Source organism: Amphiprion ocellaris, chromosome 3 (genome assembly GCF_022539595.1).
Source record: "Amphiprion ocellaris isolate individual 3 ecotype Okinawa chromosome 3, ASM2253959v1, whole genome shotgun sequence".
NCBI lineage: Eukaryota > Metazoa > Chordata > Actinopteri > Pomacentridae > Amphiprion > Amphiprion ocellaris.
Genome location: NC_072768.1, coordinates 9850444 through 9878265, shown reverse-complemented (window position 1 = coordinate 9878265; position 27822 = coordinate 9850444). Strand labels below are relative to the sequence as shown.

Here is a 27822-nt window from a genome sequence, read left to right as displayed (position 1 = left end):
TTTAGTTGACACAAATTCTGTAGTAAATTTGTGTTTAATGAAAATATTGTCCACACAGGTGAGTCCAGTGTACAAACACTGCTTGGCTTCTGGGACTAATTAAAGTAAATTAAAATTTCTCAGTTAATCTAGGAATGTTTTATAAAATTATCAAACCTTTGAGATGCCTGTGTTAGATAAAAATATACTGAAATTTTATGTCTGATTTTGATTAAACTTTTTGACTGTAACAAAAAGATCATTTAGAAGCCAGATTAGAACAGAACTTATGTTAATGTTCTGTGAAATTTTCAGCTGACAACATTATTTCTTTTAAAGGTGAGAAAAAGTGAATATTGTAAGTGAATGTAGAAACTACAGCATTTTTTTCTTTATTGTTGAGTAAAATTATGCAAATTTCATTATAAACTACATTTTATTTCTAGTAGTTATTAGTGGACTAGATTATACAGAACTTGTGTGTTTTGGGCAAACTGTTTGGGTTAATCATGGTTGAAATAAAACAAGGAGTTACACTTGAAGTCAGAATTTTATTCCTGCATTTCTACAGTTTCATTTAGCACACACACACATACATATGTGGGTGTAACACATATTTTTCTGGGGTTACATCAAGGTCAGAACCTTCTCTGGGATTTCTTCACACAAGTGAGAAGTGCACCTTAATATTTAATGACTTTTAAAATGTAAATGTGTGTTGTTGCAAATCATTTATGGCATTCCCTAAGATTCTGAAATCATTTAGACAAAATCTTAGAAGAGACCTTCTCCCAGCAGACTGACTGGAAAAGCGTGTTACATTATTCTGTCAATTTAACACTGGAAATGTAGTATATTCTAATGTAAATGGTTATCAAGTTGCACCGATATTCAGGAGAAAATAATGTGGTAATTATCAAAGAAGATTAAACACAGTGTTTTTAAGATTATAGGACTTCTCGCTGTAGGAATAAATGGGACAACATTGAATAGCATCAAGTGTATTTAGTGCACCGGAGCTGTACCATAGGTTACACTGAGCACCAGCGTCACAGGCACAAAGGAAAATCAGACATGGAGCTTCATCCAAGAGAGGACTGTCACCTCAGAACTTCTCTTTCATTCATCCCATACAGCTCAGTGTGCAGGGAGAGACTTTCCATCCTGCTGTTTAAAATCACATGCATGCAGCTGCATTCTACTGTGTAGTGCACTCAAACTGTGGGCCGTTTCACTGAGGTAAAAACAACTGTAATTATTTTCATCCCTCAATCATATGTTTTAAACGTCCAATGACCACTTTTGTCATAAAAACTACTTAAATCAGAAATTCAAGGCGTATTGTTAGAATCAGAAAAAATATTCCAGCATTACCTGATAAGTTATAGTTGTATTTAGGACTTTTTGGAGAGAAAAGGAGGTGCTGGGATATATATATATATATATATATATATATATATATATATATATATATATATATATATATATATATATATATATATATATATATATATATATATATACACACACACACACAAAATAAACCAAAAATGCATGAAATCAGAGGAGTTATTTATTTGCACAGAAGTGTAATAATTACAGGTACATGCAATAAGTTACATGCAGGAGACAAGTGAAGTGTAGGAAACAAAACAACATCCAGAGTGGATGGAATATCTGTGTAACCGTGGGTGACTGGCACTGAACAAATTGGACAAACAAAACCTCTTTTTTTATTCACTTTAAAATTGCAGTTTGATATATTTTTTAACTCATCCTCTAATGAGATGGTTGGGAAAAAATGGATATGCAACTATGCAAGACTGACACTGAACAAACTGTTTTATGTGTGAGTGTGTGTGCGTGGATTTAAGCTGCAATTTTGTGGATTTCTTTTTTTTTCCTTTTTCCTTTATTTCAGTTTTTGGGAGGGAGTGAGGGGGGAAAGGGGAATTACCACCTCATGTCTGGTGAAGCGCCTTTTAGGGCCTTTCAGTGTTTAGGTGTCGCCCCCTGCTGCTGCAGTGGACATATTACGGTTGTGATTTCAAATGTGCAAAATACTACTAAACATGAAGTCAAGTCATTGCTTTTGAGACGACAAAAGGTAAATACTTTTCAGTGATGTAAATATTGTAGGTAAAAAATAATATTAGCTGTCATTTAAGATTAAAAAAAAGCAAGTCACTCGAGTAATTTAAATAACGCACAGAGCTTGTATTTTGGCACCGTTTCATGCCTTTTTCACACACGAACACACCAACACCGAGAATCTATGGAGTGTAAAGATTAGAGACATCCTTCATTTTTATGAACACTTGCAATAACAAACCATCTATCTATCTCAAATCAGTAGGGGCCTTCTGCCTGACCATCTTTGATTTGCCTAAAACTTTTGTTTTTATCATAAACTATAGACATTTAAAATGGTATCTGTGAAGTTTTGGACTGATATATCCGATACTTTCCCAGATTTTATTTTTTAAATTTCCCATTAACCCACTTTCAGCATGTTGTTTTTTGGTTTTTTATTTTGGGTTTTTTTGAGGCTGTGTTTGAATGCAATATCTGAGGAACTATTAAAAATAAAAGCCTGAATTTTTCAGTGTTTTTTGTTTTTAAGCCATTGATTCGGAATCCGCAAGTGGATCAAATAATCTCTGATTAAAGGTGAGTTGGAACACATTAAAAATGATTAAAAATGATAATGCAGACATCAATTAATGATATTTTCTGAATCAAATGTAGTTGCATGTCACAGGAATACAACACAAAACATAGTGGATACTTTTTAATATGAAAAACTTCATCAAAATAATGAAAACAGGAATGACAAATTGTCCCACATAATTTTATGCTGATAGCATCCTCATGTCCTAATGCAGTGATAATTGCCAAAGAAATTACACAAAACTCCATAACAGGTCTCCTCCATACTAAGGTTTGTGCATATAAAGTGGGGTCAGAAAATTCCATCTATGGCCTTATAATTTTTGTATTTATTTTAGTGATATTTTGAGAACCATTTTTGAAACTCCAGATCTCTTTTCAACTTGGATCAGACAGTGATATTTTTGTTTCTGTGGTGCAACTTGCTCAATCAGCTATGAAAATAACTTTTCAAATGTTTTCTGACCAAGTATTTCATATTAAAAAGTCTTGTTTTATATTATTGTGAAATGCAACTACATGGGGCTCAGAAAATATCCTTAGTTAGGTTCTGCATCTTCAGCGTCTTTATTAATGTGTGCTCAGAGATGGAAGGTTCCATGACAGCTTCATTTCTTTCAGCTCACCCATATTCAGAGATCATTTGATCTGCTTGTCCAATTTTGTGAATTCTGAATCAATGACATGTTGCGAAAAAAAAGGTGAAAATTGCTGGTCTTTATCTTTAATATTTTCTGAGATATTGTCATTCAAACTGTGCCTCAAATTTCAATGTGCAAAATAGCCTGTTGAAAGTGGGTTGAAATGTCTTCTAATAAAGCGTTTGACAAATTTCTACAAAAAAAAAAAACACAGGCAAGTCAGAGATGGTCGAGCAGAAATTGTTCTAAAAATCAGATGATTTAAGAAGGAATGACTCAAGTGTAATTCTCTATTTGGATGGCACTTAAATAATGATCCCTCGAAAGAGTAAAACAGTAAACACTTATACCAAAAGGCACCTCTTGTGAGAGTCTGAGGAACACTCAGGGTACTCAAGTACTGCATCTTTAACTGCTTTAAAGCTTTGTGCTCTCAGCGCTTAAACAATGCAAAGAGGCAAAACTGCCTCTTAGAAAGTGTTAAACTGGTGAATGCACTAAAATGGCATCACCTGCAACGAGTTGGACTTGCTTAAAAAAGTTTGAGTAGACAAGACTAAAGTTCTGAAATCTCAGTTGGAATTATATGCGACTCTGCAACAATTTGTTTCAAAGAGACGTTAGTGGTCAGCATGAATACAACATGGGCGCAAATGCCCTCAAGCAGCGAATCCCCCTGGTGGATTTCTAGCTGGGATGGACCCTTCCTATATGTCATTCCCCTGCTCTCTTTCTCTACATTTACTGTCTCTGTCCACTGTATCTATCTAATAAAAACAGAAATGCCAAAAAATAATCTTACAAAAAGAGTGACTGAATGACTCAGCTGCCTCAAAGACTCCCTCTCAGCATACCTGTGGTCAGAGATTGTGCAGGTTTAGGTACACTTTGAGGTTTGTACTTGAATTAGCTTAGAATTTTGTATTACGAGCACTATCGTCCTCCTCGCAGTGGACAGGTATCTCCTCTCCCTCTGTCTCTATTTTCTCTTCAAACACTCGCAGTAAATCCCAGGATTGGGGAATGAGTTGTTTACTGAAACCCAGCTCCACCAGCCAGGACACTGCGGCAACAGATATCACAGAGGACAGCATGGCCAGAGTCCTGTAGGGGAAGTACTGTTTGATGACTCCGTTCTCCTCCCTCCAGCCGGGGTACAGGAGGATGGGAGGGATCCTGAGCACTGGCTCCCCACTCATCAAACGCAGCAGCAGACCTACTACGTAGCCACTCATAGCACCGTAGGTATTGGCACAACGGCAGTGCAGCACACAGACCAGCTGTGGGAAGATGATGCAGTAGACGAGGTCCCCGCTTAGTATCCAGAGAGAGAACACGCTGTCATCACCAAAGGCCAGGCCTGTTCCTGCCAGGCCCACCAGCAACACGCTAAGGCGGATCACCCACTGCAGCTCCCTCTGCGACGCCTGCAGGAAGACAAGCGGACGGTAAAAACTTTGCTTAGTGCTGAATCCAACAGTCACGCACGCAGTCACGCACACACACCTGCTTCCTCAAAGTTGTCTTGTATATGTTTTGTGTAAACATGGATGCTGATGACAGCAGCACAGAGTCCATGGAGGACATAACTGCTGCAGCCACAGAACCAACGCCTAACACTGAGACCCAGGTGGGTGTGAGGTTTTGCAGGGCAAGTGGCAGGATCTTCCCTGCATCCCCTCGCTCAAAAGGAGGAGGTAGACCATACCGTGTCTGGTTCCAGTCTTAGAGGTGAGGAGAGGAAGAGAGAGCAGAAGATACAGAGGCAGAGAAAGAAAAGAAATAATCGGATTGGGAAAAACTTTTAAGATTAGGGTGATGGCATCAGCAAATTAAAATAAAAGCAAAAATAAGAACATTAAGCACTGGGGAGGGAGCAGGACGCGAAATGTCTGTAAACAAGTGCCCCATTAAGACATGCTAACCACAACTAAATGCTCACAAATACAAACATAACTCAGATTATATATCATTCTATGACATTTCCCTAAATGTGAACACATATTCTAACTACACAAACATGTGAGTGCTTGCATTAAGTGTACCTGCAGAAGCAGCCACAACTCCAATGACAACAGAAGGGATTCCCATTATAAAAATTGTCCCAGCCGCAGCAAAACAGGTGATCTGAGCCTGAGCAGAGGAGGCCGCAGAGAGGATTCTCTGGTATAGAGCTTGATATGCCAGTCCTCCTAAAGCCTACAACACACACATGCATACAGAACACATGCTTTGTCAGTTAGTAACTTCAATTTTGACTGATCAAACAACAGATATTCATCTAATTGCAGGAATAACGGCTGTTGCACTAAAATATGCCAGTTCCAGGGCATCCTTTGGCACGATGGTTGTAACGTCCTCCTGTGTTTTTCCTGAAATGACGAATCAAAATGTCTACAGTCAGGAAGGTCACCCACACTAAGTGATCTTTTGTTTTGACTCGGTTTAGTCTATTTGAACTGCAGGGTGTCTCATACAGAAACAGCTCCATTAGTAAACAAAGCTGTTTATTGTACCTTAAAGCTTAAGTGTAATTTCAACAGACCTGGTTTACGGTGAGTATTTAGGCATATAGTAGGAAAAGCACAGATCTGAATATTAAAATTGACAATGTCTGAATTTCTTTAACTGCTCCAGTTTCAGGGATGTAGAATTGTGCATACTGGCTCAGTGTCGCAGTGTAAAGTTATACTGGGACACAAATTTGCTTGAGGTTTAAAAGTGTACATTAACTGGAGGCAGCAAGTCCAGATTTTCTGTTCGAGAAAAGCTGATATCAATCTTAATAATAAAATTTCACATTTAGGAAGATAGAAGATCCATGCAGTTACAACATTACTTTGTACCTAAGCAGAACTGTAATAAATCAGCTGCCTGCAGATACAAAGACATCAGACAAAGGGCATAGGTCATGACAAGCCATAAAGTCTACTTGTGACAACTTCAGACGAATGACAAATTAAAGGGAAACCTGAAACTGTGACGTCTGGGGATCCGGTGCCTTTGTTATGCTGTTCTGATCTGAATCATGATCTGTGGCTTTGACAGTCACCAGATCTCAACTCAATCGAAGACCTATGGGAGATTTTGGACCTGTGTTTTAGACAGGAGAGTCTCAGAGACTTAAAGGATCACTGCCAAGAAGCACTGAAGCTGTTGTGGCAACACAATGTGGTTCAATACATTACTAAAACACTTTGTGTTGTTCTTTCCTTTAATCTGTCACCCGTCTGTAGGTTAAACATCAACTCTTTGCATATAAATTTTAAAGGCCTGAAAGCTTACAGGGTTTCTACAGATAAGACTTTCCTAACTGCATGACACAGAGGGACACAAAGTAAGTTAAAATTTTAACCAATAGCAGCACGTCATCGGCCCATTTTCCAGCATCTGCCAGCTCCAGCTCCCCTAGCCAGGCATGTCCGCTTGATTGGTTGAGGTGGGCCGTTGGTGTGATGTCAGTAACTGCAGGACTGAGCAACAAAAAAGGAATACAGAGCCACTGAAATAGAAAAAAACAGCAGTTATAGCAAAACTGGAGACATGTTATTCACTGAATTGATGACTTTTTTTTAACTGATTTATTAGCCTCACATTATTCCTCTCATTCTGTTGCACTCCCTCTATATTTATCTCCGCTTTATTTCTTACCAGGCTGACAAAGATGAAACACAGCTGGATGATGTCAGTATATGCCACCGAGTAGAGACCTCCCAGGAACGTGTATATGATGGAGACAGCTGCCGAGATGACGATGGAGATGGCGGACGACAGCCCGAGAATTACGCTCATTGTTCCGCCTGAAAAGCACATGCAACATTAACTCAGAGATGGCGTAACATGATGATACTGTATACTACATCTGATTGTAACGACAGAATCACATCATTAATATTTAAATATCTTCTGGCACGAAGAGTTGACTTGCCCAGAGCAGCAAGGATGCAGGCGACCCACAAAATATCACTGACTAAAGCAGGAAGCAGGAGTGTTGCAGTGAACACGTTGCCATAGCGATTCTGAAACGGGTCCAGCATGGTCACGTAACGCTTCGACCTCATGGGTTTGGCAAAAAACAATCCTCCTTAAAAAACAAGAGTATAGAAAGAAAATTGCTGAATAGAAAATAACACTTCTTATACTTTGTATAGTTTAAATAAACCTTAAACAATCGGCCCATTCAACAGAAACAACAGCAAAATGTTTCCTCCCACAGTATAACAACAAGCATGTTAGATGAATTTGGAAATATATTGTTTGTAGGTGTGATTATGTGTGTGTGTAGTTATCAGATAGAACAATAGGCTGAGGGTGTATGATGGGAAAATACAAATAAGCAGATTAAACCTATTCAACTTTTGCTTACAAGTTGTCAGTGAAAAGGTCTTAGACACAAGGATCCCACTTCTCTGCAAGCAAAACCAAACTCTTTATATTATAACACACACTATCTATTCTATTCTATTCTATTCTATTCTATTCTATTCTATTCTATTCTATTCTATTCTATTCTGTTCTATTCTGTTGACAAAAATAAATCCTCCCCAGTTTGTATTCAAGGTTATAACATCAGCAGCTTTATCATTTTTGCTGCCAACTTTAATAAATACCGTTTTTTCTTTTATTTTCAAAATGTCATTTTGTAATGAAAAGCACGGTAACCTGCACACAGCATTCCTCTACAACAAATAAACAAATATAAATAAACAAAGCAACATTTTTGCTAAAATTCTCACATTTGACTGCATAACAACACTGAACAATCCCTTCTGTGACAGCTGTAATACATCCAGTGTTATTATTTCTCTGTGTTAGAAACTTTATTGATTGCTACTGCCTCGATGCCCTGCCTAGCTACTCTTCCTCCTGGTAACTGGAAGGAGAATGGCAGTCGGACCTTGAAGTCAGGCCTTGCGTGAACTCATGAGTATGAAAGGATGAATGACTGTGCTTCTCTTTAGATGCTCTCGTGCTGAATGCAGACTTACAGGAGCAGCTGTGTACCTGTAAAACAAAGCCTTTATTATATATTCCACCGTATCTGACAGCAGCTTCTAACAGATCTTTTTGGTCAGCGGGCCTCCAGTTAGCATTGTGTGCTGTTGCACATTAGCCTCACAGAAACAGGAAACCCTTGTTTGTCTTCACAGATGTGCAGACTGTCAGGAATCTATTTTTATCAGATAATACTTCAACTGGCTGAGAAAATGCATCTCTGAAATTTCATTTTAGTGTGAAGCACATTGGCTCGACAACAATTTAATATCCTCAGTGTTGAAACTTTATCAGCTATGTATATTTCACATTTATTTCCATGAATCTATGCCCTGCAAATTGCTTCTGCCTGAGTTCTAGTGTCTTCTCGGCCAAACTACTGCTGAAGAGTGTAAGGAAAAGTATGGAACAAGCATCCTGTCAGCATGAGAGGATGAAGATACAACCCTCAGCTGCAATCACTAACCCAAATGAAGATAAATTTCAAGATAAATCGTGTTTATATCGTGCAATAACCACCACCTTTTCTTCTGCTGTGCATTCTTATACAGAAGCTTCTTTGTTTTGGCTACTTACCCAAAAACAAATTGATAACATATGCAGGAGGACCAATGGCCCAGATGAGACCTTGAGTAGGAGTATAAACAGCCTCAGCGGTTCCCATGATATAACCCCCTCCAACCCAAGTTGCTAAAAGCAAAGCACAGAAAATAAACAAGTCAAGAATGGATCAACAAAACAAGAGGAATGGAGCTTAGAGTGCACACAATAATTACAACTGGCACACATAGAATTCAAGGTCCTACCTGTCATGGTAAAAACCCCGACCAGGGCATTGATGTTGCGGCCACCAACGATGGTGACTTCGCTCTTGCTGTCGGCACATGTCTTCTCCACTTTCTTGGATTTCTTGGAGCCCCAGATTCCAATTACCAGGATGAAAACATAAAAAACCACCACGGCCACCAGTCCAGGGACATCCACTCCCATGATTATCCGGTTACTCAATAAATCCACTCGTCATTAGTTGCCCTGATAAAACAAACACACAAACCACAAAGAGGACAAAAAAGTAAACACAAAAAGCAGCAGTTAGTGCAGCATTGGGACTGCTCTCCAACCAGCAATAAGTCTAGATTTTTTTACTGTGATGCATTTTCCCACAACTAGGAATGTGTATCTCATCTTGACCTTGACATGGAATAAGCAGAATGTAAATATGCAGACTGATGTTGTTGCTGCTGTAGGTGAAGTTTTACAACCTAAACATTTCCTGTGTGTTATCTGTTTCTGGCTGTACCACATAAATGAATTTCACCTTGTGGATTTGGGCCTGATTGCATCATTAACACACAACATTCAAATGGCTGAATAAAAAAGTGGTTCACACAGGAATGCTGCTCATTATATATATAAAAAAACAAAACATCTAACCAGCATCTGGCCATTAAGGACCTTTGTGAATATTTAACAAATTTGGCTCCCCTGGGTGAGTGTGTAGTTAAAAGTTTCCACATGACTTTTTATTAGATCCAGGTTTTTCTCACCGGGATTTAGTCTGTCTTCATCACAGTAGTTTTCCTACCAGAGGGAGGGCCTTGAAACAGTATCAGACCTTCTTTGCCATACAAAGAGAGTCTGTGCTAGTACACACTTAAATAAATAATGAATTCCTCATTACTCAGATCTATTACCATGTACTCAGATCATTGACACTGACATTTAGACATGGTAAAAGTAAATTGTTAGGGAGTAGATATCTAAATTTAGTGGCAGTGTAACATTTCCCTTAGTGTCCAAAAATGTTGCCACTTTAAAATCAAGCTAAGGCTGCCTAAGTGAGTTCTAAATCCATAAATACGTCACGCATCACTGCATAGAAATATAATCATCTTTAAATTACTGTTTGCCCCAAAGAAGCTCCTCCCGTACTGCACATCACTCTGCCATTGCTATGATCATTTATAGGTACAAATAGCTCAGGCCAGACATGTTTCTAGTGTTGTGCCACAAAATGATCACCTTCCAAAAAAGTGACTGCAGCCTGTTGGAGCAGTTATCATTTAATCACTGCTGTATTGTAAAGATAACAGCCTATAATACAATTCCAAAAGAGAACATTCTTTATTTTATATATAAAAGGCATACTTAAATCATGTTAATTATATTCTCAAAAAGGCCTAAACACTGAAAAAAATACTATATGACTGCCTGTACTCATCTTAAATGTCAGGTCTGTGACAACATTAAAGTCTCTCAGAAGACACACTTCTGCTAGGACCACACAAATAAAATGATATGCCTTTGCACAATATTACTGCTTGATTCAGATAAAAGAAGCTGTACATAAAACTGCACGACACGGGTTTAATATTAAACACACTCAATTTTGGCAGATAATCACTCTTTTGTGTTGTAATGATTGTGGCAACTTCCTGCCGAGTATTTCTGTCTGACAGTATCCACACAGGACATACACACTATCTACACCATAAATAATATATAATTTAAGCATCTAGCCCATCCTTTCTATCAACTACTTTTTTTTTTAAAGCCAGAGTGGTAACATGTGCTTCACTGCCTTCACCTTAACGTTGCTGATGAAGCTTAATGTTAGTCAGAACAATGTATTAATGTGCATGAAGTTAACATTAAATCTTCTCTAAATGTTCTTAGCATTACGGGCAACCTAATGTGATCATTTATTTTGCAAGAAGAGAAGCTGTTGTAGCACAGAATGCAGTAACACTATCTTAAATTACCTTAATTATTATTATTCATGTCAAAACCACCAGAAATAGCATTGCAGGTAAAGGATGAAGGAGAGAGTTTGTGGCACTGACAAGGTCAAATTCAAAGTGTTGCGGTGAGATTTTCGTTTACTGACTCACTCACTTATATCACCACAACAGAAAGAACTTTCACAACACTTTATGAATCTATCTATCCATCCATCCATTATTGAGACACAGCTTAATCCTCTGTCGGGAGTCTATCCCAGCCGACCCAGGGTGAAGGCACAGGACACCCTGGACACATCGCCAGTCTATCGCAAGGCTACATATAGAGACAAACAACCACACTCACATTCATAGCTATGGAAAATTTAGAGTAACCAATTAAGCTCGGCATGTTTTTGGACTGTGCGGTAACACAGCTGGATCATGTAGCTGTGAGGTGATGGTCCTAACAGCTGAGCCACTGTGCAGCCCTTTATGAATCTAGTTTAAACTTCCTTCAAAAGTCTACTTTAACTGCAGAAAACATACCATGAAATATCAAAATAATTTCAACTTCCCTCCACTCAAATTATATTCTGTCTAAATAGTAATTAGTGATGTGGCTTTTAGTTTGTTCAAGATAAAATGAATAATAATTTGCATGTACTTACTGGCTGTCAAGTTGGCTGCTTTGATTTCAGCTGGATATATCCACCAGTATGGTTTCTCGTGTGTGTTTTAAAGATCCTCTGTCACGCAAAAGTCACTACTCTGCCTTCAAGATAAGGCTTTAAACTTCCCTTTCTTGATGAAGCTTTTTGCTATGGCTGCTCAGGTCACCTTGACCCATCCCTCAGCTAGTCAAACTATTATCACTGAAGGACTTTCCATAATGCAAAGAGCGCTTCCCCTCTACTCTCCTCTCTTCCTGTCTCCGTGCATTCATAGGCCACCGTTGCATGTCGTTAACGTTGTGTCTTCTCTCTCACACAGTGGGTCTGTTTTTGTTCCTCTCTGCAGGTATCTCTGGCTCCAGCGCTGCATATTTCTGACCTGCTGTTACTGGCTCCACCATCCTGCCCAGTGTGTTCTCCTTTTGTTTGCTATCTGCCTGTTTCTCACCGCTATCCATTTCTCTTCCATCCTCCCCTAACCCCAACCAGTCAAGGCAGATGGCAGCCCTCTCTGAGCCTGGTTCTGGGGGAGGTTCATCCTGTCGAAAGGGGGCTTTTTTCCCTTTTCACTGAGGCCAAATGCTTGTTCAAACAGAATGGTAGGATTAGTTGGGTTTCTCTCTGTACTACAATATTATAAGACCTTGATCTGACTACGCAAAGATGCTGTGATTCGGTGCTCTTTATATGAAATTGAATTGGATTAAATTTGAGCCACAATTTCTTCATTCTCTGACAGATTTGGCTCAACTGACCTCTTTGTAGAGCTTACAGGTCATACATACAACAATCTGATGCTGGCTTCTTGGACGTTAATTCCGTAGGATGTGGGAGAGTGACACGATTGGTCAAAAATGACACGTGACTTTCTTGCACTGCCTCATGGGGAATGAGTAGGAACAGATTATAGAGACTGAGATTAGGAAGCGGCTGTCCAGATGCGCTTACATCTGCATTTATCCAACGCTATTTCCCATCACGATTTAAAAAAAATAATACAAAGACACACATATAATTAACAAAGCCGCGGCCAAATTAGCCAAAAGAATCCAGTTTACTATAATGACCCAACCTGATTTTGCCTGTCTAACCAGGAAACGCCAAAATATTAAAGACAGTAAATTATGTCCATGTGTGGCGACCTTACCTTTCTGTAGGAGAGGAGTGCTTCTTCACAGGACCGCTGCATTGGAGAAAGGTGCATAACGGCATTGTAAAACCTCCGGGTATTGCTACCCCGGCTCTGCGTCGCGTTCAGAGCTGCCACAATGTTGTTCACCAGAGCCGGCGGTGCGTTTGGTCCGATGCTGCGAAGCTCGGTAGCTGCTCCTGCCGTGTCCGTTTCGAATGGCTTCGAGAGAGACGCACAAATCAAAAGGAATACGGCATCAAATGTACTGCAGATCCAAAACCCTCGCAGGAAAACGGCCGCTTCGAAACAAGTGCAACCCGGATGAGACGTTTTCACTTGAACGCACCCCAGTGATGGGCGGCGATTCGACGCACCGTTACCTAAAGTAGCCGGGATGATACCAGAGCCCTTGGAGAGGCCTCATGTGGACCTTATCACCACAAGGAGAAACATAAAAATTGCCAGTGTAAAGCTTTAGTGCCGCTGTGTGTTTACGACACAGAAATGTGATCCCCGACGGTATTTGCACAGAGACGTGTTGAGCGCATTTTCCACCGAGATAGATTTTCTCATACAGAAAATGCATTCAATTGTAGCATAGTGTACACGGCTAATATCACGACCTAAATAAAATGTACGATAAAACTGCACGACGTTACACTTAAATGAAAGAACACTGATGAGAGCAAGGGCGGAATCATCGGTCAGACACAAAACACGGGAATATTATTTTGTGCGTAATGAAAGGCTTGTCTTTATATATACATATAAGAAATGTCCTTAGATCCACTGATGAAGCTCTGGATTCAATCAGAGAAACTTCATTACAAAAAATCCACCTGATAAACCAGTAATCTGGAACAATTTATTTATTTTTACCGTCAGATTATAGAAGTTCTTTGTCCTTTGCCACGTGCGTAAATGCGCATACCAGTCCCAATTTACTGAAGGAGGAAGGAGTCTGACTCAGAGTCAGCTGTAGCTAACGAACAGGACACAAGTACGTCACTGACAGGGATCTTTCATTTTTTTATGTGATGTCCTCGACGTCTTGTACCCAGCTGTTAAATGTTTGCAACGAACATTTTTACATATTCGTAGATTCTGGATTTTTTTCAGTAAGATATTGGTGTCATTGAAAAAAAAAATCACCATTTAAATTAACTCTCTTATTGAATAAACATATCGGTTTCAAATTATACTCAAAGCAGTTGCTGATTTTGACTTTCCTTCAAAGAACTATTGCATTTGCAGAAAATATAGTTCAGAAATTCATCTAAATAATTCCCAAATATTATCACTCCAGTGCTTGGGATGCCATTCTATTCAGCTTTCTTTCACTCACATTATAATTATATTCCGAAGTGTAACTGGTTTTTAGTTTGGTGGAGATCGCAATGGATCAGTGTTTCAGTTGGGTGGCGTATATACACCTGTATGGTCTTTTGTTGTTTCAGAGGTCTTCTGAGGTACAAAAGTCCATCTGCTACCTTTGAGATAAGGTTTCAAACGTTCCTCTTTGATAAAGCTTATTGTTGTGGTTGCTCAGGTCGTCCTGACCCACAGGCTGTTGTCACTTGAGGAAATCCCACAATGCACTGAGCAACTCTCCTTTACTCTTCCCTCTATACTTTCCAAGTTCAAGTTCAAGACCTTTATTTGTCACAAACACAAATATAGACGCACTGAGCACCTGTTCCAATATAAAATTAATAAAGTTTGTATTTATTTTTATTTATTTTATATATATATATATATATATATATATATATATATATATATATATATATATATATATATATATATATATATATATATATACACATATATATATAATAATAATAATAATATACACACAAAACTTTATTAATTTATAGATAGATGTGTGTGTAGGAAGATAGCCAGAAATAAACAAAATAAATAAATCAAACTGTCAAATGGTGCAAAAAAAAAAAGCCAAAAATGTGTACACCACCATTGCATGTCCTTAACTTTGTGTCTTCTCCCTGTAGCAGTTTTTGTTTTCTCTTCTCTGCAGGTCACTCTGGAAAGAATCCACAGTCAGCTTTGGATAACATTCAGGACCTCAGTAGGTATGGAAAATCCAGAACTGAACTCGGTAAAAGTACATCAGCATCATTAGAGACACTAATCTGACATGTTTCAGATCTGTGTGAGTCACAGTCTTGCTGTACTTTCCCAGACACATCAATATATATTTAGTAATTGATACCCGTGAGTGGTTGAGCCCTTCTTTGACAAAAGCCGAGGTTTAATGAAATTCGGCTGAGCTGCCTCGACAGATTAGCATAAGCTTAGTATTGGTGAGATCAGAGAGCCCCAAAGAACGCACAGTTATGCCTGAGAATGAGAACACAACCAGGAATGAACGAGCAAGTCTTCTGGTGACGAGCAGAGGTTTAACTTTAGGGATCAGATTATCCATGTGTGACATGTTTGTAGTTTAACTGTATGTTGGTCAGTCATTGTTTGTCGTGGATGTTTGAGAGTGAGTGCATTCAGAATTTGATATCGCAAGGCTGTTTTCAAATTTATCTGCTCACCTGAAATCTGAGCTTAAAATGTAGAGGTCAGTTCTTGTCAAGTAAGCAACATACATATGAGTCACATCAGTGTGATCTGAAAGATTAAAACCTGCTGCACAAACACCAAGGACTTTTGAAAGACACAGTATTTGCAAATTCATTGATTCTGGATTTTTCAACAACATATAGGTGTCTTTTTAAGAATTTCCAACCATGCAATTTAACTTTTTTTATGGAAAAACATATCAAATCCAAAATATTACTCTAAGCAGAGTATTTCTGTATATTCTTCAAGAATATAAGCTACATAAGTAGCTAGAAGTCATACTGCACTAACAAGACTTTAGCAGCAAAATCCGTAAGTGTATTTAATTGAACAAGTTTTGTTTTTTGGTTATGAATTCACAGAAGAAGACTGTATTACTTGTTGATTTGAAAGTTAGACACACTTTTAATACTCATTGTGTGATATTACAATACTTGTTAGAGGAATGTCACTTGTAGAGGTGAAATACTATTAAAGACACTAATGAAAATGAGCCTGCATTTACTTTGTATTCTTTGAAAACACTTTAAAGTGAAACGACTGCATGGAATCAGCTGGTGAGGACTGTCTACATTTTTTTTCCTAAAGTCATTACCAAAATTCCTTACTCCTATTTCACCACTGCATCTCACTGATGCATCATATTAAATTTATTTCATTAAATTATTTCTTTCATTCCACTTTCCAATATCACATTTGTTGTCTATTGCCATTCTCTAAAGAGAGCGATGTAAGTTCCCCTCCTCCCTTGCATAAGAAGCAAAAGTCATAGATGCAAACAGAAAAGAAAACTTTATTATAAAACATTTAGGTGTTACTTCCCACTTTGTACAGGTGCCTTGCCATCAGCTGCTGACTGTGGGCGGTTGAAGAGCACAAGTCCATCCCCTGCAGGGTCAGAGGTGCACAGAACCCAGTGGTTGTTTTCCTGCTCAGCTTTGTGTGAGTCCAAGAAGGTGTGAGCCGTAACCTCATACTCTTTGCCATACATGGACCTGCAGGGACACAACTGTTACACACTACAAAATGACAGCTGGCAGACAGGGATTGTAATATGATTTTTAGCAGCCATACTAGAGGTCCTTATCTGTCGATAGATGAGATGTGGCTACTTTGAAGGTGATGGGACAAGTCAATGCAACACTAATTTGGAAAGAAAAATATCCTTACTGGGCCATTTAATTAGAGATTTCTCTCTACTATATCTCTTAATGTACTATATATTACATACAGTGTTGGCTATTATTTGTGCCAATGTATCTCCAAGTACACATCAGACTTAAGAGATTGCAAATCAGCAGCATTTACATTACATTTAACATGACAACACATTTCATTTAGTTTAGTGTTTCATAAATGTGTGATTAGACTGTTTCAATAAAAATGGAACATACCAAATGACTTGATCTCCCAGAACAGCCAGAGCCTGGTTCGTCTTGCAGTGTGTTATCAGCACCTTCTTATTAGCCTGTTAAAAGATTTAGATAACTGCATGAAAATGTTCAAAACAAAACATTATACATTGCATTAAGGTACAAAAAATGCTGATGGTGCAGCAAGTGAAATGTTTAACATTGAAGTTATGGTAAAGACTTACATGAACCGGCTGACCCTCATGTTCAAGTCTCTCCTGGGGATCAAAGTGCACTGTCCTCCACCAGGACAGAAAGGAACAGCTGTCATCGAGGTTTACTTCTTGGAGGCGAGACTTCTTTGCACACTTTAAAATTAAGTCACAACAATTCTCCATTAAACTAAGTATGCATGTGAGATTTCCACATTTCGGCTTTGTTAAAGGTTTTGTCACTGTAATGTATTCTGTTTCAAAGAACTTATCTAAGTATTTGTTAAAACTTGACATACCTTTTGAAAACTTTTTATGTCGCTCGTCAAGTAAAGCTGAGGAAAGAAAGACACAAAATATGTAAACAGAAATGGCAAACTGACACTGCTAAACTTTAACTTCATACTGGCAAAACATGGTTCAACTGCTACCAGACGTCACTGAAAGTCCTGTTGCTTCTAATCCACTGACAACAATCTCTGGAGTCAAAGGATTTGATGTAGTACAAATCAGCTTTGAATATGCCACAAAATCATCTGTAGTTCTTTAGGATGTAACCTGATGTCATTAAAGTGGAAGCAAACATGGGTACCTATTCACTCTGTCCTGGAAAGACGTTATGTAACACTCACACTTGGAATTATTTCTCGCAAAAAACGGTTTGAGGACAAATTTTACCAGACCTTGTAACCCTTTTTAGACCACTAAAATAACACTGCACAAACTCTTCCCACAAACTAGCCTAGTTTAAGCATGAATTACAGGAGCAAAATTGATCTATTCACCATCCATTTATACTTTCCCTCCAAGATCAATTGGAAAATATGAGAAAAAGCTATTTTATTTTTTCAATTCATCTGGCCTTCATACATTTTTCATGGTGTTTAGATCTGAATTGTATTTGAAACTAATAATAAGTTCTTTACATTGAGGTGAGGTTTATCTCTGCTTTCATGACTGTTCTCTTATTTTTATCTTATATTTTGTATCTTTCTTGTTTTTTATTGCTTGTTAAATGTCAAAATGATCAACACAGAGAGGAATAATCAAAAACAGCTGAACTAAAGATAACTATCTATAAAACAGATTTAATATTGAGTAGCAAATCGAGGTTTTGTGTGTGTGTGTGTGTGTGTGTGTGTGTGTGTGTGTGTGTGTGTGTGTGTGTGTGTGTGTGTGTGTGTGTGTGTGTGTGTGTGTGTGTGTGTGTGTGTGTGTGTGAGAAACATAAATAAACACCCTTCAGCAGGAAATAAGCAGGAATCTGCTTAACATAGGTGAAAAACTGAGGGTACTAATTCAGACTTCCAGTAGGTGGAGCCTTGGCAACACGGAGTATATTAGTAGAGATAGGAATCAGCTTTATAGAAGAAAATAAGAACTACTGTAAAGCTGCCATAAAACAACAACAAAATTGCCTTATATAGATTCTGAACTTTTAAGTCTTATAGTTCCATTACACCTCAAGCTTTTCTAGCACAAAGCCATGCAGATTTTACAGTCCTCATTACTGGTATTATGCTTCTAATAATGCATCTATCATTGCACTTGGCCTGTCTGGTAAAAGCTTCTTCTTACAAACATCACACATCTAGTTTGTGTCAGTTTGCAAGCATCACTGAAATAACATTTCTCCATAATAACCCACAATCAGGGTTATTTTCTTAGAATTTTAGATGATATTAAACACACAGACTGTGCAGTTCTTATGCCTATACTAAGGGACCTCCATGTGTAAAACTGAGGGTGTGTCGCTTTAACAGAGCAGTCAGTCTTTGTGTACATTTAATTGTGTGCACATGTGTGTGTGTGTGTGTGTGTGTGTGTGTGTGTGTGTGTGTGTATAAGTTCACTTACACCCCTGGCAAAGCCACTTGTAGTTTTAAGGGCAAAACTTTGCTCATAAAGAAGAGTGGCTCCTTCAGGACTTCCATCCACACTGTAATCACACAAGCAGTGTTCTAAGTTTACATCTGAGGGTGTGAACTATGTGTGCTGAGGTTTATGTTGTTGTCTCATTAAGTGTGTTCACCTTGTAATGATGAAAGCAGTGCGTGTGCAGGCCTGAATACCTCTTCCTGCGCTTACTCCACAAGGGACTCGAATGCCAGGCGAAGGGATCTTTGTCACACTGCTGACGTCTGCATTGATACCGACTGCACTGCACTCCCTGTTTTCCCCTCCCATGTTCACCAACATCACAACATCTCCAAAGTGCAACAGACCGTCATTAGACACAGAGAGATTTACCTACAGATATGGACAAACACCATCATCACCATTATCGTCACCACTCTGTCACTGTTATTCCTTTTAATTTTGTTCTTCGTCTTCTTAAAATAATTTTACCGGTCTCAAAATGTTCTCTGTGAGGAAGTCTACTTTCTGGGTAGCAAGTTCCCCTTTCTCTTTTTTCTCCAGATATTCTTTGACTGCATCCTGGAGAAACATTAACAACAGACATGTGTGTTTTGTAATATCCCATTTTTCACAACATAATGAAATCTTTCACAAAATCAATAATGTAGTAATTTATTAGTAGTAGTCTTTTAATATTGCTGTCGCTATTTAACACTGCTGTGTCCTTTAAACCTTTGGGTTTCAGCGTGTTTGTGTGTAATTTCCAAAAAATATCAAGGTGCACATTATTGAACCCCTTTAACTGAACTGATGGAGCCAAAATTTGTTCAAACCATAGACTGCATACAGTGCTAACTCAATGTTTCACAGCTACAAAACTTAATTTTAAAATTTAGAAGAGATCCCAAAGTTTTCAAAGATATCAATCACAGTGACTTTTCAAAGACAAGTATATTAAATCTTCGTTCCTTGTAGATGAAATCATAAAAACATCAGTGTGTTGGATACTTTGCTCAGGGTAATCTCCTTCAAATAGGAGCTGGAACAAATGAATGATACTCTCATAATGTGGAATAAGATATTTTGTCAACCATAAAAGCATAAAAGAATGAAACTGGTTCTAAAAAGATTGAAAACTATCAGTACAGTGACATTTTTTCTATTTACTTCTCTTTCACATTGATATATGCTTCTGATCAGGCCCCTAAAAGCTCTTACAATTCTCTATCTGTATATTCATATTTGTTTATAAACAGGACTTTGCAATTCAGTAATAAAAACCCCGTTTTTTGTCAAATGTAGCATCATCAGAAAATTTATAATAATCGCAAAAGCTAGTAGCTAAGATAATTTATAACAGTGAGAACGGCTTTGCTCGGTCAATGCTTTGTATTAAAGTCATTTCCTAAAAATGGTAGCCTCAAAATCACACTGAACGGGTGCCAGTGCTATTTTAAATGCAGTCATTATATAATGTAAGAACGTGCAAACAGCTTAAAACTGAAACTTAAGTTTACACCTCGACGCTCTTATGTCAATAAATGTTAGCTAAGATGAACGACTAACTAATGTTCTCTTGAAACAAACCTCTTCTAAGTGCTGGTCCTCAAGCCAGTTTCCGATCCTCACTTTAGAGCGATGGCTTCTCAAATGAGCCATTCTGAGTGTAATTCTGACAAATATGTCCGAATTAACAAGACAGCTAATGTTTATACATACGAGCTAATTTTGGTATTTGACCGGCGTTTAGTTTGTGTGGCGGTTTCTATGGTAACAGTGTTCTCGCCAGTTCTCGCTGATTGTCGCGAGAGGGCGTGCTGGTACAACATCCACTGCGATCTCGTTATGTTTCTTCTCCTTCTGATTCCCACACAAATAAATACTAACCCACATAGACTCTTTAAATACATACACATAGATTTATAAAAAGTAATAAATGCATAAAATAAATTTCCTCTTTTGCTGCTCCGCATATCGAGACTGCCATCTCTTTTTTTGTCAATGAAATTATCAGCAACATTCAATAACACAGAAACAGTACATTAAAGGCGTATTTTAGTTAACAGTAGAATAAGATAGCATGTTAATATTCTGAATTTGTGAATTCCAGAAACCATGTAGCTTCATATGACTTTATGCCTCATCCTTCACAGTTTCTCTAAAATTAATATTCTCTTGTTTGTTTGTCTTTTACATGAAATTAAATTCTAAAGGATGTACTTCATACAGAATATGTCCACGTGTCTGCTGTCCATTTTCCTTGTCCTTTTGTTTCCATTTGTCTGTGTCAGTGGCCACTGGCCCGACCTCTGACACTAGAGCCATTCATGTGACTTGATTTGTGATTTCTTTCCTTTGGTGGGTCGCTGTCGTCCTCCTCTTCATCACTCCTGTCGTCGCCCTCCAGCTGCAGGATAAACATGAGCCACAGAGAGAAGACAGAAGATTATCGTGAACCAAAGGGGAAGCAATAGGACATACCACTGCTACATAGTTTTCACACATTTCCTGTGGATGAATGTACAGCTGCACAGAAACACCTGGAAACACACACCTTGCTGAAGATGAACTTGTAAAGCATTCGTGATATGAGAACGGCCCAGTAGATGTGGAGTATCTGTAGAACCATCAGCATGACGTTGAAGAAATAGTAGCCAAAGAAGGGAGGATACAGCTCTATTGGGTACACCCAAGTACAATGGATCAGCCTGGAGAAGATATAATATTTTCAACCATTACACTGACATCATCGCTATCCATTATTCTGCATCCTTTCAATTTCCACACTTACCAGAAAGGAAAAATAACAAGTCTCGTGACCATGAAGAGAACTGTAAACACCACAAACATGGCATTAGAAGTTTTGTGCCACTTGGCATAGTTGAATACCTTTGCACCCTGTGAGATGAAAACAGGGAAATGAATCAGGTTAATTTCTTTGTTTTGAAGAAACAGTTGCAGCAGGAAGTTTTTCTATTGTTATTTAGATGCACTTGATAATAATCCCCAAACACATGTTTCAAAGCTACATTCCAAAGGTGGAGGGGTTTGAGTGTTAGACACTTCATTAAACACTGCATTTTTTATACTCACACATCTCAGATAGTATAAAAAATGATTTATAGTGACATAACCCTAGAGGGTGGATTGATGATCCACCCTCACCCTTAGTATTCTCAGTAGTTATCCTAACTGCCCCCTATAAATGTGAGGAGGATTTCTTATGTATCTGTGCATCTAGCATGAAACAAACATGTCAAGAAATGCCTAGTGGTTTTTGCCATCACCTTCAAATTTAAGGAAACATTGCCTGCATATACACATATATTTCTAGTTGGTCCTCAAACCTGCCATCAGACCTGCCTACAGGAACTTTCCACTGTATTGAGATTTCAACATCCCAAACTGAAACTAACAGCAGTTTAAAAAAATGCCGCATGGGAAAGTCATTCACTTCAAATAATTCCTGCAGTCTTGTTGATGAGTCTATGTGAAGCTCCTTTCCCAGGTTCCTACCTTCACTCCTGTATAATGCCCATTTTGCCATTTTTTCTTCCAGTTGTGTTTCTTGCAGTTTCAACATATACCACTGGTGTTTTGTTTGAGTTACTGCCTTCAATCCACTTCCTTATAGCATTTTTTTGTTAAGAATACTTTAATCAATTATCTATTGTTTCTTTGGAGAAATTAGAGGCACAGCATCTTATAGCTCACAGGGACCTTTTAACCCAGTATTTGTTGTTGCTGTTAAAATATGAAATCCAAACACAGTGCAAAATGTATGTAACTTCATCTTAGTCTTTCGATTGAACTACTCATTTTATCAAAGTCAAAATTGGCATCCTTACGTCTTGCTTTTTTCAATATTTTAAATGACACAGCTCTGATATGTAAGTCAGCCTGTTTCTGCAGAACTGTGACATTCCAAAATCTCACCAGTATAATGTCACACTGCCGATATCACAAGGAATGGACTAATAAAACAGCAGCAGCGCAGACCTCAAGTAGTATGTCGGAAGAGTCATGAACTGCCATCACAAGGGTTCCAATACGGATGTAATTTGAAATCCAGGAGAAACTGAGGAGAGTCAGAGTGGCGAAATGATGAATCACCTGCTCTTTGAAGTCCTGCACACACACGACAGGTGAAAATGCATCAATTATGTTCATGTATAAAACATACAGCAACTACAGTGATATTTAAAAATGATAGATTATTTAACTGTGATGAGAAATGGCTGTCAACTAAACAGTAAGTTACATGAAGTAGACCATGTAAAAATGATTTATGATGCTAGAATGAGGGCTGCACAGTGGCGTAGTGGTTAGCACTTTTGCCTTGCAGCTAGAAGATCCCTGGTTCGCATCCTGGCCTTCCTTGGATCTTGCTGCATGGAGTTTGCATGTTCTCCCTGTGCATGCGTGTGTTTTCTCCGGGTACTTTGGCTTCCTCCCACAGTCCAAAAACATGCTAAGGTTAACTGGTAACTCTAAATTGTCCGTAGGTGTGAACGTGAGCGTGCTTGTTTGTCTCTATATGTAGCCCTGTGATAGACTGGGGGCCTGTCCCAGGTGTCCCTTTGCCCTAAGTCAGCTGGGAGAGACTCCAGTGCCCCTAATGAGGATTAAGCGGTAAATTGATAATGAATGGATGGTTGCTGAAATAAAGTAACTGGCACACATCTGCATACTTACTTTACGTTTCACATCGAATGTGAGACGGAGGAGCAGAGAAAGGTAGAAGCCCATTTCCAAGATGTAATACCAGTACTGGGATGGCAGCATTGACTGTATGGACACAAAATAAACACATGTATTTGTGTATCATCCTGCTGTGAAGGAAAAATGACTCTCTTTCCCCTTATTGAGGTATTTCCTCGCAGCTGAAGACATCCCCAAAAATCATACAGGTTGCATCTGTCAACTACAGTCACCTTAACTGAAGTTGTAGATTCTATAGATCACCTCAAATCATCCTACATGTTATCACTTTGACCCCTGTTCCTATTTGCTTCTCCCAAACTGAGGCTGGGAGCTCATTCAGACCTTCTCTGTCCCTAATATGACCCTGAGAAAGGCAGATGCAGCAAAAGAAGATACATGAGAGAGAGACAAGTGCTGTAACAAAAACATGACTTGGTTAAGATTAGATATTGTTTAGTCTGACGTTATGGAGTAGACAATGTGTCTACATATTGGGCTGTAATGTAAATATGGCATTCCTCCCAACTCAGTGTATACCCTGGGTTGAAGAGAATCCTCAGAATTGATGCTGCCAGTGCTCACATCACTGTGTTGCTCGTTGTATCATTTCTCATGATATCAGTAAACCTTATTCTCAACCTAAGCCATCTGAGTCTCCAGAGTGTCTCTGAATCTGCCTCCTCATTCATCTCTCGACATTGCAGAATTCCCTAACACCTGCATCCTGTATAATGCAATCCATCCTCATAACAAAGGTAAGAAACACTCACCTGTATAGGAAAACCTGCCCAAACTTCCCTCAGATTATAAAACCAAGGTTTCTGCAGCCAAAAAAAAAAATAGACAAGGAGAAATGTGTAAGAGAGGGTTGAAAACCAGTCTTTAAAAAAAGACAAGACATGAGAGCCGTTGAGAGAAAGACAAAATAAGGACAAAAATGTTCTCGATACTTACATCATAGAGAGCTAGGAGTCCGCCGAAAAATGCAAAAAGATAAAATGTGCATCTCCAACTGTTGACAGACGAGAACAATGACGTCACATATTGACACAGAGACACTGGTTCTCACATCAGTGGGTAATGAACATGCAAACATGCACACACCTGGCCTCGCTGAACCTCTTCCGAAGGCCTGGACGATCCTGGTTCCTCCTCCTCCTGAACCACACTTCAACTCTCTTTTCTGGCCAACCGGTCTTCTTACACAGAGACCTCACTTCAGCCTGAGACACAAGGGAGATGATCCAGCCGTCACACTCTTTCCAGCTTAAGATGCACTCTCTGTTATAATTCTAAAGTTATAGACTAGCATGAAGTTTTCCTCTTTGATGTACAACTTTTGAATAAAAGAAAGCATTTATAGAGCATAATCTTGCAGGAAATTTGCAAAATTCACTCAAATCAACTTTTTGTTTGTCTTCATTCTGCAATTTATGATGTTATAAAAGGCCTAATTTCTTTGATTCAGCAGTGTAAAATGTAAAGCTTTGATATCATTTGAATGTCTATAAAAAACTGCAAATGCGCACCCTTTTTCATTAACTTTTCAACTTACTTTGTTATTAAATCTGTTTCCTCACTCACTGGATCACTTAATTCTCCACTTAGAATGCTATAATGCATATCCTGTATGTTGATGTGAAGTGGAACGCCTCTTTTATCATACCTGTGAAGGTGCTCGTGCTTTGCTGCAGAAGTAGTTTTCTAGGAGGGGGTTGTGTTCTGCCGCAAGACGTATCCTGTCCTTAATTTCCCAAACATTAGCCAATGGTGTTGCGACGTACCTGAAACAGCACAGACAGCTTTGTTACTTCCTTCTAAATGCCACAAAAGTGGAGTGGTGCTTTGAACTTTCCTAACATTGCTTTAGGCTTGTGCAACATAATCCCGGTATTCTGAAACCAGATGATTGCATTTGCTCAGCTCTCTGACACAGACAAATTTACTCACATCCTGTTTGTTCTCACCTTTCAAACAGGTATCTGACTAGAAGCAGGCAGAGGGCGCAGGGCACAGCGCCGTAAAGTTGAGAGGCTTTAGCGTAGACTCGACCTTCAGTGTCCTCTAGATCGGACCAGGACACATTTTCTGGCAGCCACAGACGCTCCCACCACACCCACTCACCAAGGGTCTGCAACATGGTGCTGGCAAACACAAATACACAAATGGAATCACATTCAGTTCGACAAGCACAACACAAAACATTTTATTTCACATTCAGGTTTTAAAATAATTGTTCTTAACTGTGAAACTGTGAAAATAAATCTAGACGTCTGCATGTTTTGAAGACAGAAAATTAATTGACTAATATGAAAGAAATTTGATTTTATTTAGGAAAAACAACATCTAAAATTCAATTTCAAATGACAGACGATGTCATGCCTCTATAGGGAGATTTTTTTCACTTGCCTTCAACAAGAGTCTGATTTAAGGATTTAATGAGTGTTTTTTTTTTTTTTCTGGCCAAAGAAGTGAGAAGCTGCTCTAAATCAGCCAGATCTGTGTTTAAAAATAAAAATAAAAACTGAGCACTGGTCACAGGCTGGGATGCAGACACAGCAACTGCCTGATCAAAAATAGATTTAAGGTCAAAAAATGACAATTTTTTTGTCTCCCAGGTACCATAAAGTGCCTGTTTTATATATTTACTGAAATAATTTTCCTCTTCTGGCCTGACCAAATCACTACAATCATGAATTATTAGAAGAAGGAAACCTATAATATATATCAAAGGGCAAGACAGATAAAAATAGGGTGAGGAGCAATTCCAGGAGGTTGTAAAGTGCATCTGCTTGTGGACTATGACCATAACACAGATACAGTACAGATAAAAATGTGTTATTTCAGCAGTGAGAAAACTACTTTACACTGTATAAACAGAGCTGTCTGGTTTAATAAATGTAAGTAATTACAAATGTTTGCAATAACTTTACACACTAAGATTGTTAAAGTCAAATTAGTGTGTCATTGAACCTCAAAGGCAGTTAATAAGTCAGCATGGGAAAAGACATACATACCTGCAGGCAGTGTTGTCTTGACAAGTTCCAACAGAAAAGACTGAAGCTGAGACAGATATATTTTTTTAAAAAAAGCATGTGAAACTGAAGCAAAATCCAAACTGTTTCAGCACCAGAATACATCAATTAAAGTAAATCTATAGACATGCCTATGCATACACACACTCACCTTCAGTTTGCCCAGTGGAAGTGGTGGACGGTGTTTTCCAGGGACCTGTCTGTGTGAAGCAGCCTGTTACTCATACAGTTCATAAGCTGTCCTTATCCACATCAGATAACAGCACTGTTAGATCCCATGTGTTCTCTCATTGCTTTTGTGGAGCCATTCTTCAACGACAGCGTTTAAAGTTAAAGCAAGCAAATATTGGCTCTTGAGCTAATGCTTCCTTCATCTCTACGATGTAGTGTGCTCCAGTGAACGTGTTGATTTTTTGGCATGTGTGTGGCCGCTCACCTGGTTAGAGAGAACAGGATCCTTCCCTCCCACTCTGTCTGCTGCTGGGATCACACCCTTGTAGGTGCTGCAAGTGTTTCGAGTGCTAGGAGAGCTGAGCAGTGGAAAACCCAAACGGCTCCTGGAGTACTTTGCATTTTTAGTTGTAAATACTATGCTGCAACACTCATCTGAGTGTGGGATTGTTTGCGTACCCTCACCTGCAAGAATTCCCTTGGAATGCCGGGAAGCCCCCACAAAGGCCCCATTCACTGGAGGGGCAGGGGAGGAGGAGTCATGGGAGAATAAGGAACTCTCACACACAAAGAGAGAGAGTGAGACATCACTCGGCATTAATAGGTACCTGGGTTAATAGCAAACATAGCAATGCAAACTAAGTGACCTGAGGTTTAACTGTTGAATATACTCTATTTACTTTCTCTGTTTTGTATGTGGAAAACTGAATTTACTGCAATTGATCATATCTGTCAGGTGAAAATCTTTTGAGAGTTGGGAAAATCTCAGGTTTCAGAGGAAAGTAAAATTAAAGAAACGTTTGACTGGTATCCACAAATATGAAACACTAAATAATTTCCTTTGGTTTCAACATACACCAGAGGAAGGCAACAGAGACAACACAATAACTGTATCAAGGTAAACACTTTTGCCATCCCCCTCTCAAGATCTACCAGCAACATGTTGTGAATGTTTTTTTGTTGGTGGTCTCATATTGAAAACTTATTTGTCGCCTTGATATATACTGAACATGAGAAAAGTATAATCAGCATAATAAATTAGCATAATACTCCAATTTTTCATCTCTCCTGGTAATAGTCAAAGC

General features: G+C 38.6%; 3 protein-coding genes across 7 annotated transcripts; all 3 read right to left on the bottom strand.

Annotated features, from left to right (window-relative positions):
• Positions 1-1534: 1534 nt before the first annotated feature.
• LOC111571932 (high affinity choline transporter 1-like) lies at positions 1535-13812 on the bottom strand. 4 transcript variants are annotated; one of them, XM_023275371.3, is made up of 10 exons: positions 13691-13812; positions 12827-13030; positions 9092-9317; positions 8862-8975; positions 7219-7374; positions 6942-7090; positions 6646-6792; positions 5336-5489; positions 4797-5014; positions 1535-4717 (listed from the first exon to the last, which is right to left on the bottom strand). In XM_023275371.3, exons 3-10 carry the CDS (start codon positions 9273-9275, stop codon positions 4202-4204), a joined length of 1638 nt encoding a protein of 545 aa, XP_023131139.2. In that variant the 5' UTR covers positions 9276-9317; positions 12827-13030; positions 13691-13812; the 3' UTR covers positions 1535-4201. The 4 variants fall into 4 exon arrangements, with proteins under 4 accessions (XP_023131139.2, XP_035806458.2, XP_023131140.2 ...); XM_035950565.2 differs by lacking the exon at positions 13691-13812 and having other exon boundaries at positions 12827-13684; XM_023275372.3 differs by lacking the exons at positions 12827-13030; positions 13691-13812 and adding an exon at positions 11677-12808.
• A 2364-nt stretch (positions 13813-16176) lies between these two features.
• Positions 16177-20578, bottom strand: cfap161 (cilia and flagella associated protein 161). The gene is made up of 8 exons (XM_023275367.3): positions 20415-20578; positions 19317-19406; positions 19000-19217; positions 18825-18906; positions 17267-17302; positions 17001-17123; positions 16798-16871; positions 16177-16398 (listed from the first exon to the last, which is right to left on the bottom strand). Exons 1-8 carry the CDS (start codon positions 20484-20486, stop codon positions 16218-16220), a joined length of 876 nt encoding a protein of 291 aa, XP_023131135.1. The 5' UTR covers positions 20487-20578; the 3' UTR covers positions 16177-16217.
• Positions 20579-20721: 143 nt separating this feature from the next.
• Positions 20722-27350, bottom strand: cers3b (ceramide synthase 3b). 2 transcript variants are annotated; one of them, XM_023275368.3, is made up of 13 exons: positions 27003-27350; positions 26718-26766; positions 26549-26594; positions 25499-25675; positions 25198-25315; positions 24636-24754; positions 24486-24543; positions 24302-24352; positions 23523-23615; positions 22827-22955; positions 21619-21725; positions 21382-21535; positions 20722-21234 (listed from the first exon to the last, which is right to left on the bottom strand). In XM_023275368.3, the coding sequence occupies exons 1-13, from the start codon at positions 27333-27335 to the stop codon at positions 21115-21117; spliced, it is 1554 nt and encodes a 517-aa protein (XP_023131136.3). In that variant the 5' UTR covers positions 27336-27350; the 3' UTR covers positions 20722-21114. The 2 variants fall into 2 exon arrangements, with proteins under 2 accessions (XP_023131136.3, XP_035806454.2); XM_035950561.2 differs by having other exon boundaries at positions 25499-25672.
• Positions 27351-27822: the final 472 nt, after the last annotated feature.

Coding starts and splice junctions, on each gene's coding strand:
- LOC111571932 (XM_023275371.3), bottom strand. CDS start 9,275: ATGGGAGTGGATGTCCCTGGACTGGTGGCCGTGGTGGTTTTTTATGTT. Junction 7,375..8,861: donor TGTTATCAATTTGTTTTTGG/GTAAGTAGCCAA, acceptor TTGTTTTTTAAG/GAGGATTGTTTTTTGCCAAA. Junction 6,793..6,941: donor GTTTCATCTTTGTCAGCCTG/GTAAGAAATAAA, acceptor TTTCTATTTCAG/TGGCTCTGTATTCCTTTTTT.
- cfap161 (XM_023275367.3), bottom strand. CDS start 20,486: ATGGCTCATTTGAGAAGCCATCGCTCTAAAGTGAGGATCGGAAACTGG. Junction 19,407..20,414: donor AGGACCAGCACTTAGAAGAG/GTTTGTTTCAAG, acceptor ATGTTTCTCCAG/GATGCAGTCAAAGAATATCT. Junction 19,218..19,316: donor CAGAGAACATTTTGAGACCG/GTAAAATTATTT, acceptor CCATATCTGTAG/GTAAATCTCTCTGTGTCTAA.
- cers3b (XM_023275368.3), bottom strand. CDS start 27,335: ATGCCGAGTGATGTCTCACTCTCTCTCTTTGTGTGTGAGAGTTCCTTA. Junction 23,616..24,301: donor GGGCAGGTTTTCCTATACAG/GTGAGTGTTTCT, acceptor GTGTCCATACAG/TCAATGCTGCCATCCCAGTA. Junction 22,956..23,522: donor CATTCGATGTGAAACGTAAA/GTAAGTATGCAG, acceptor GTGTGTGTGCAG/GACTTCAAAGAGCAGGTGAT.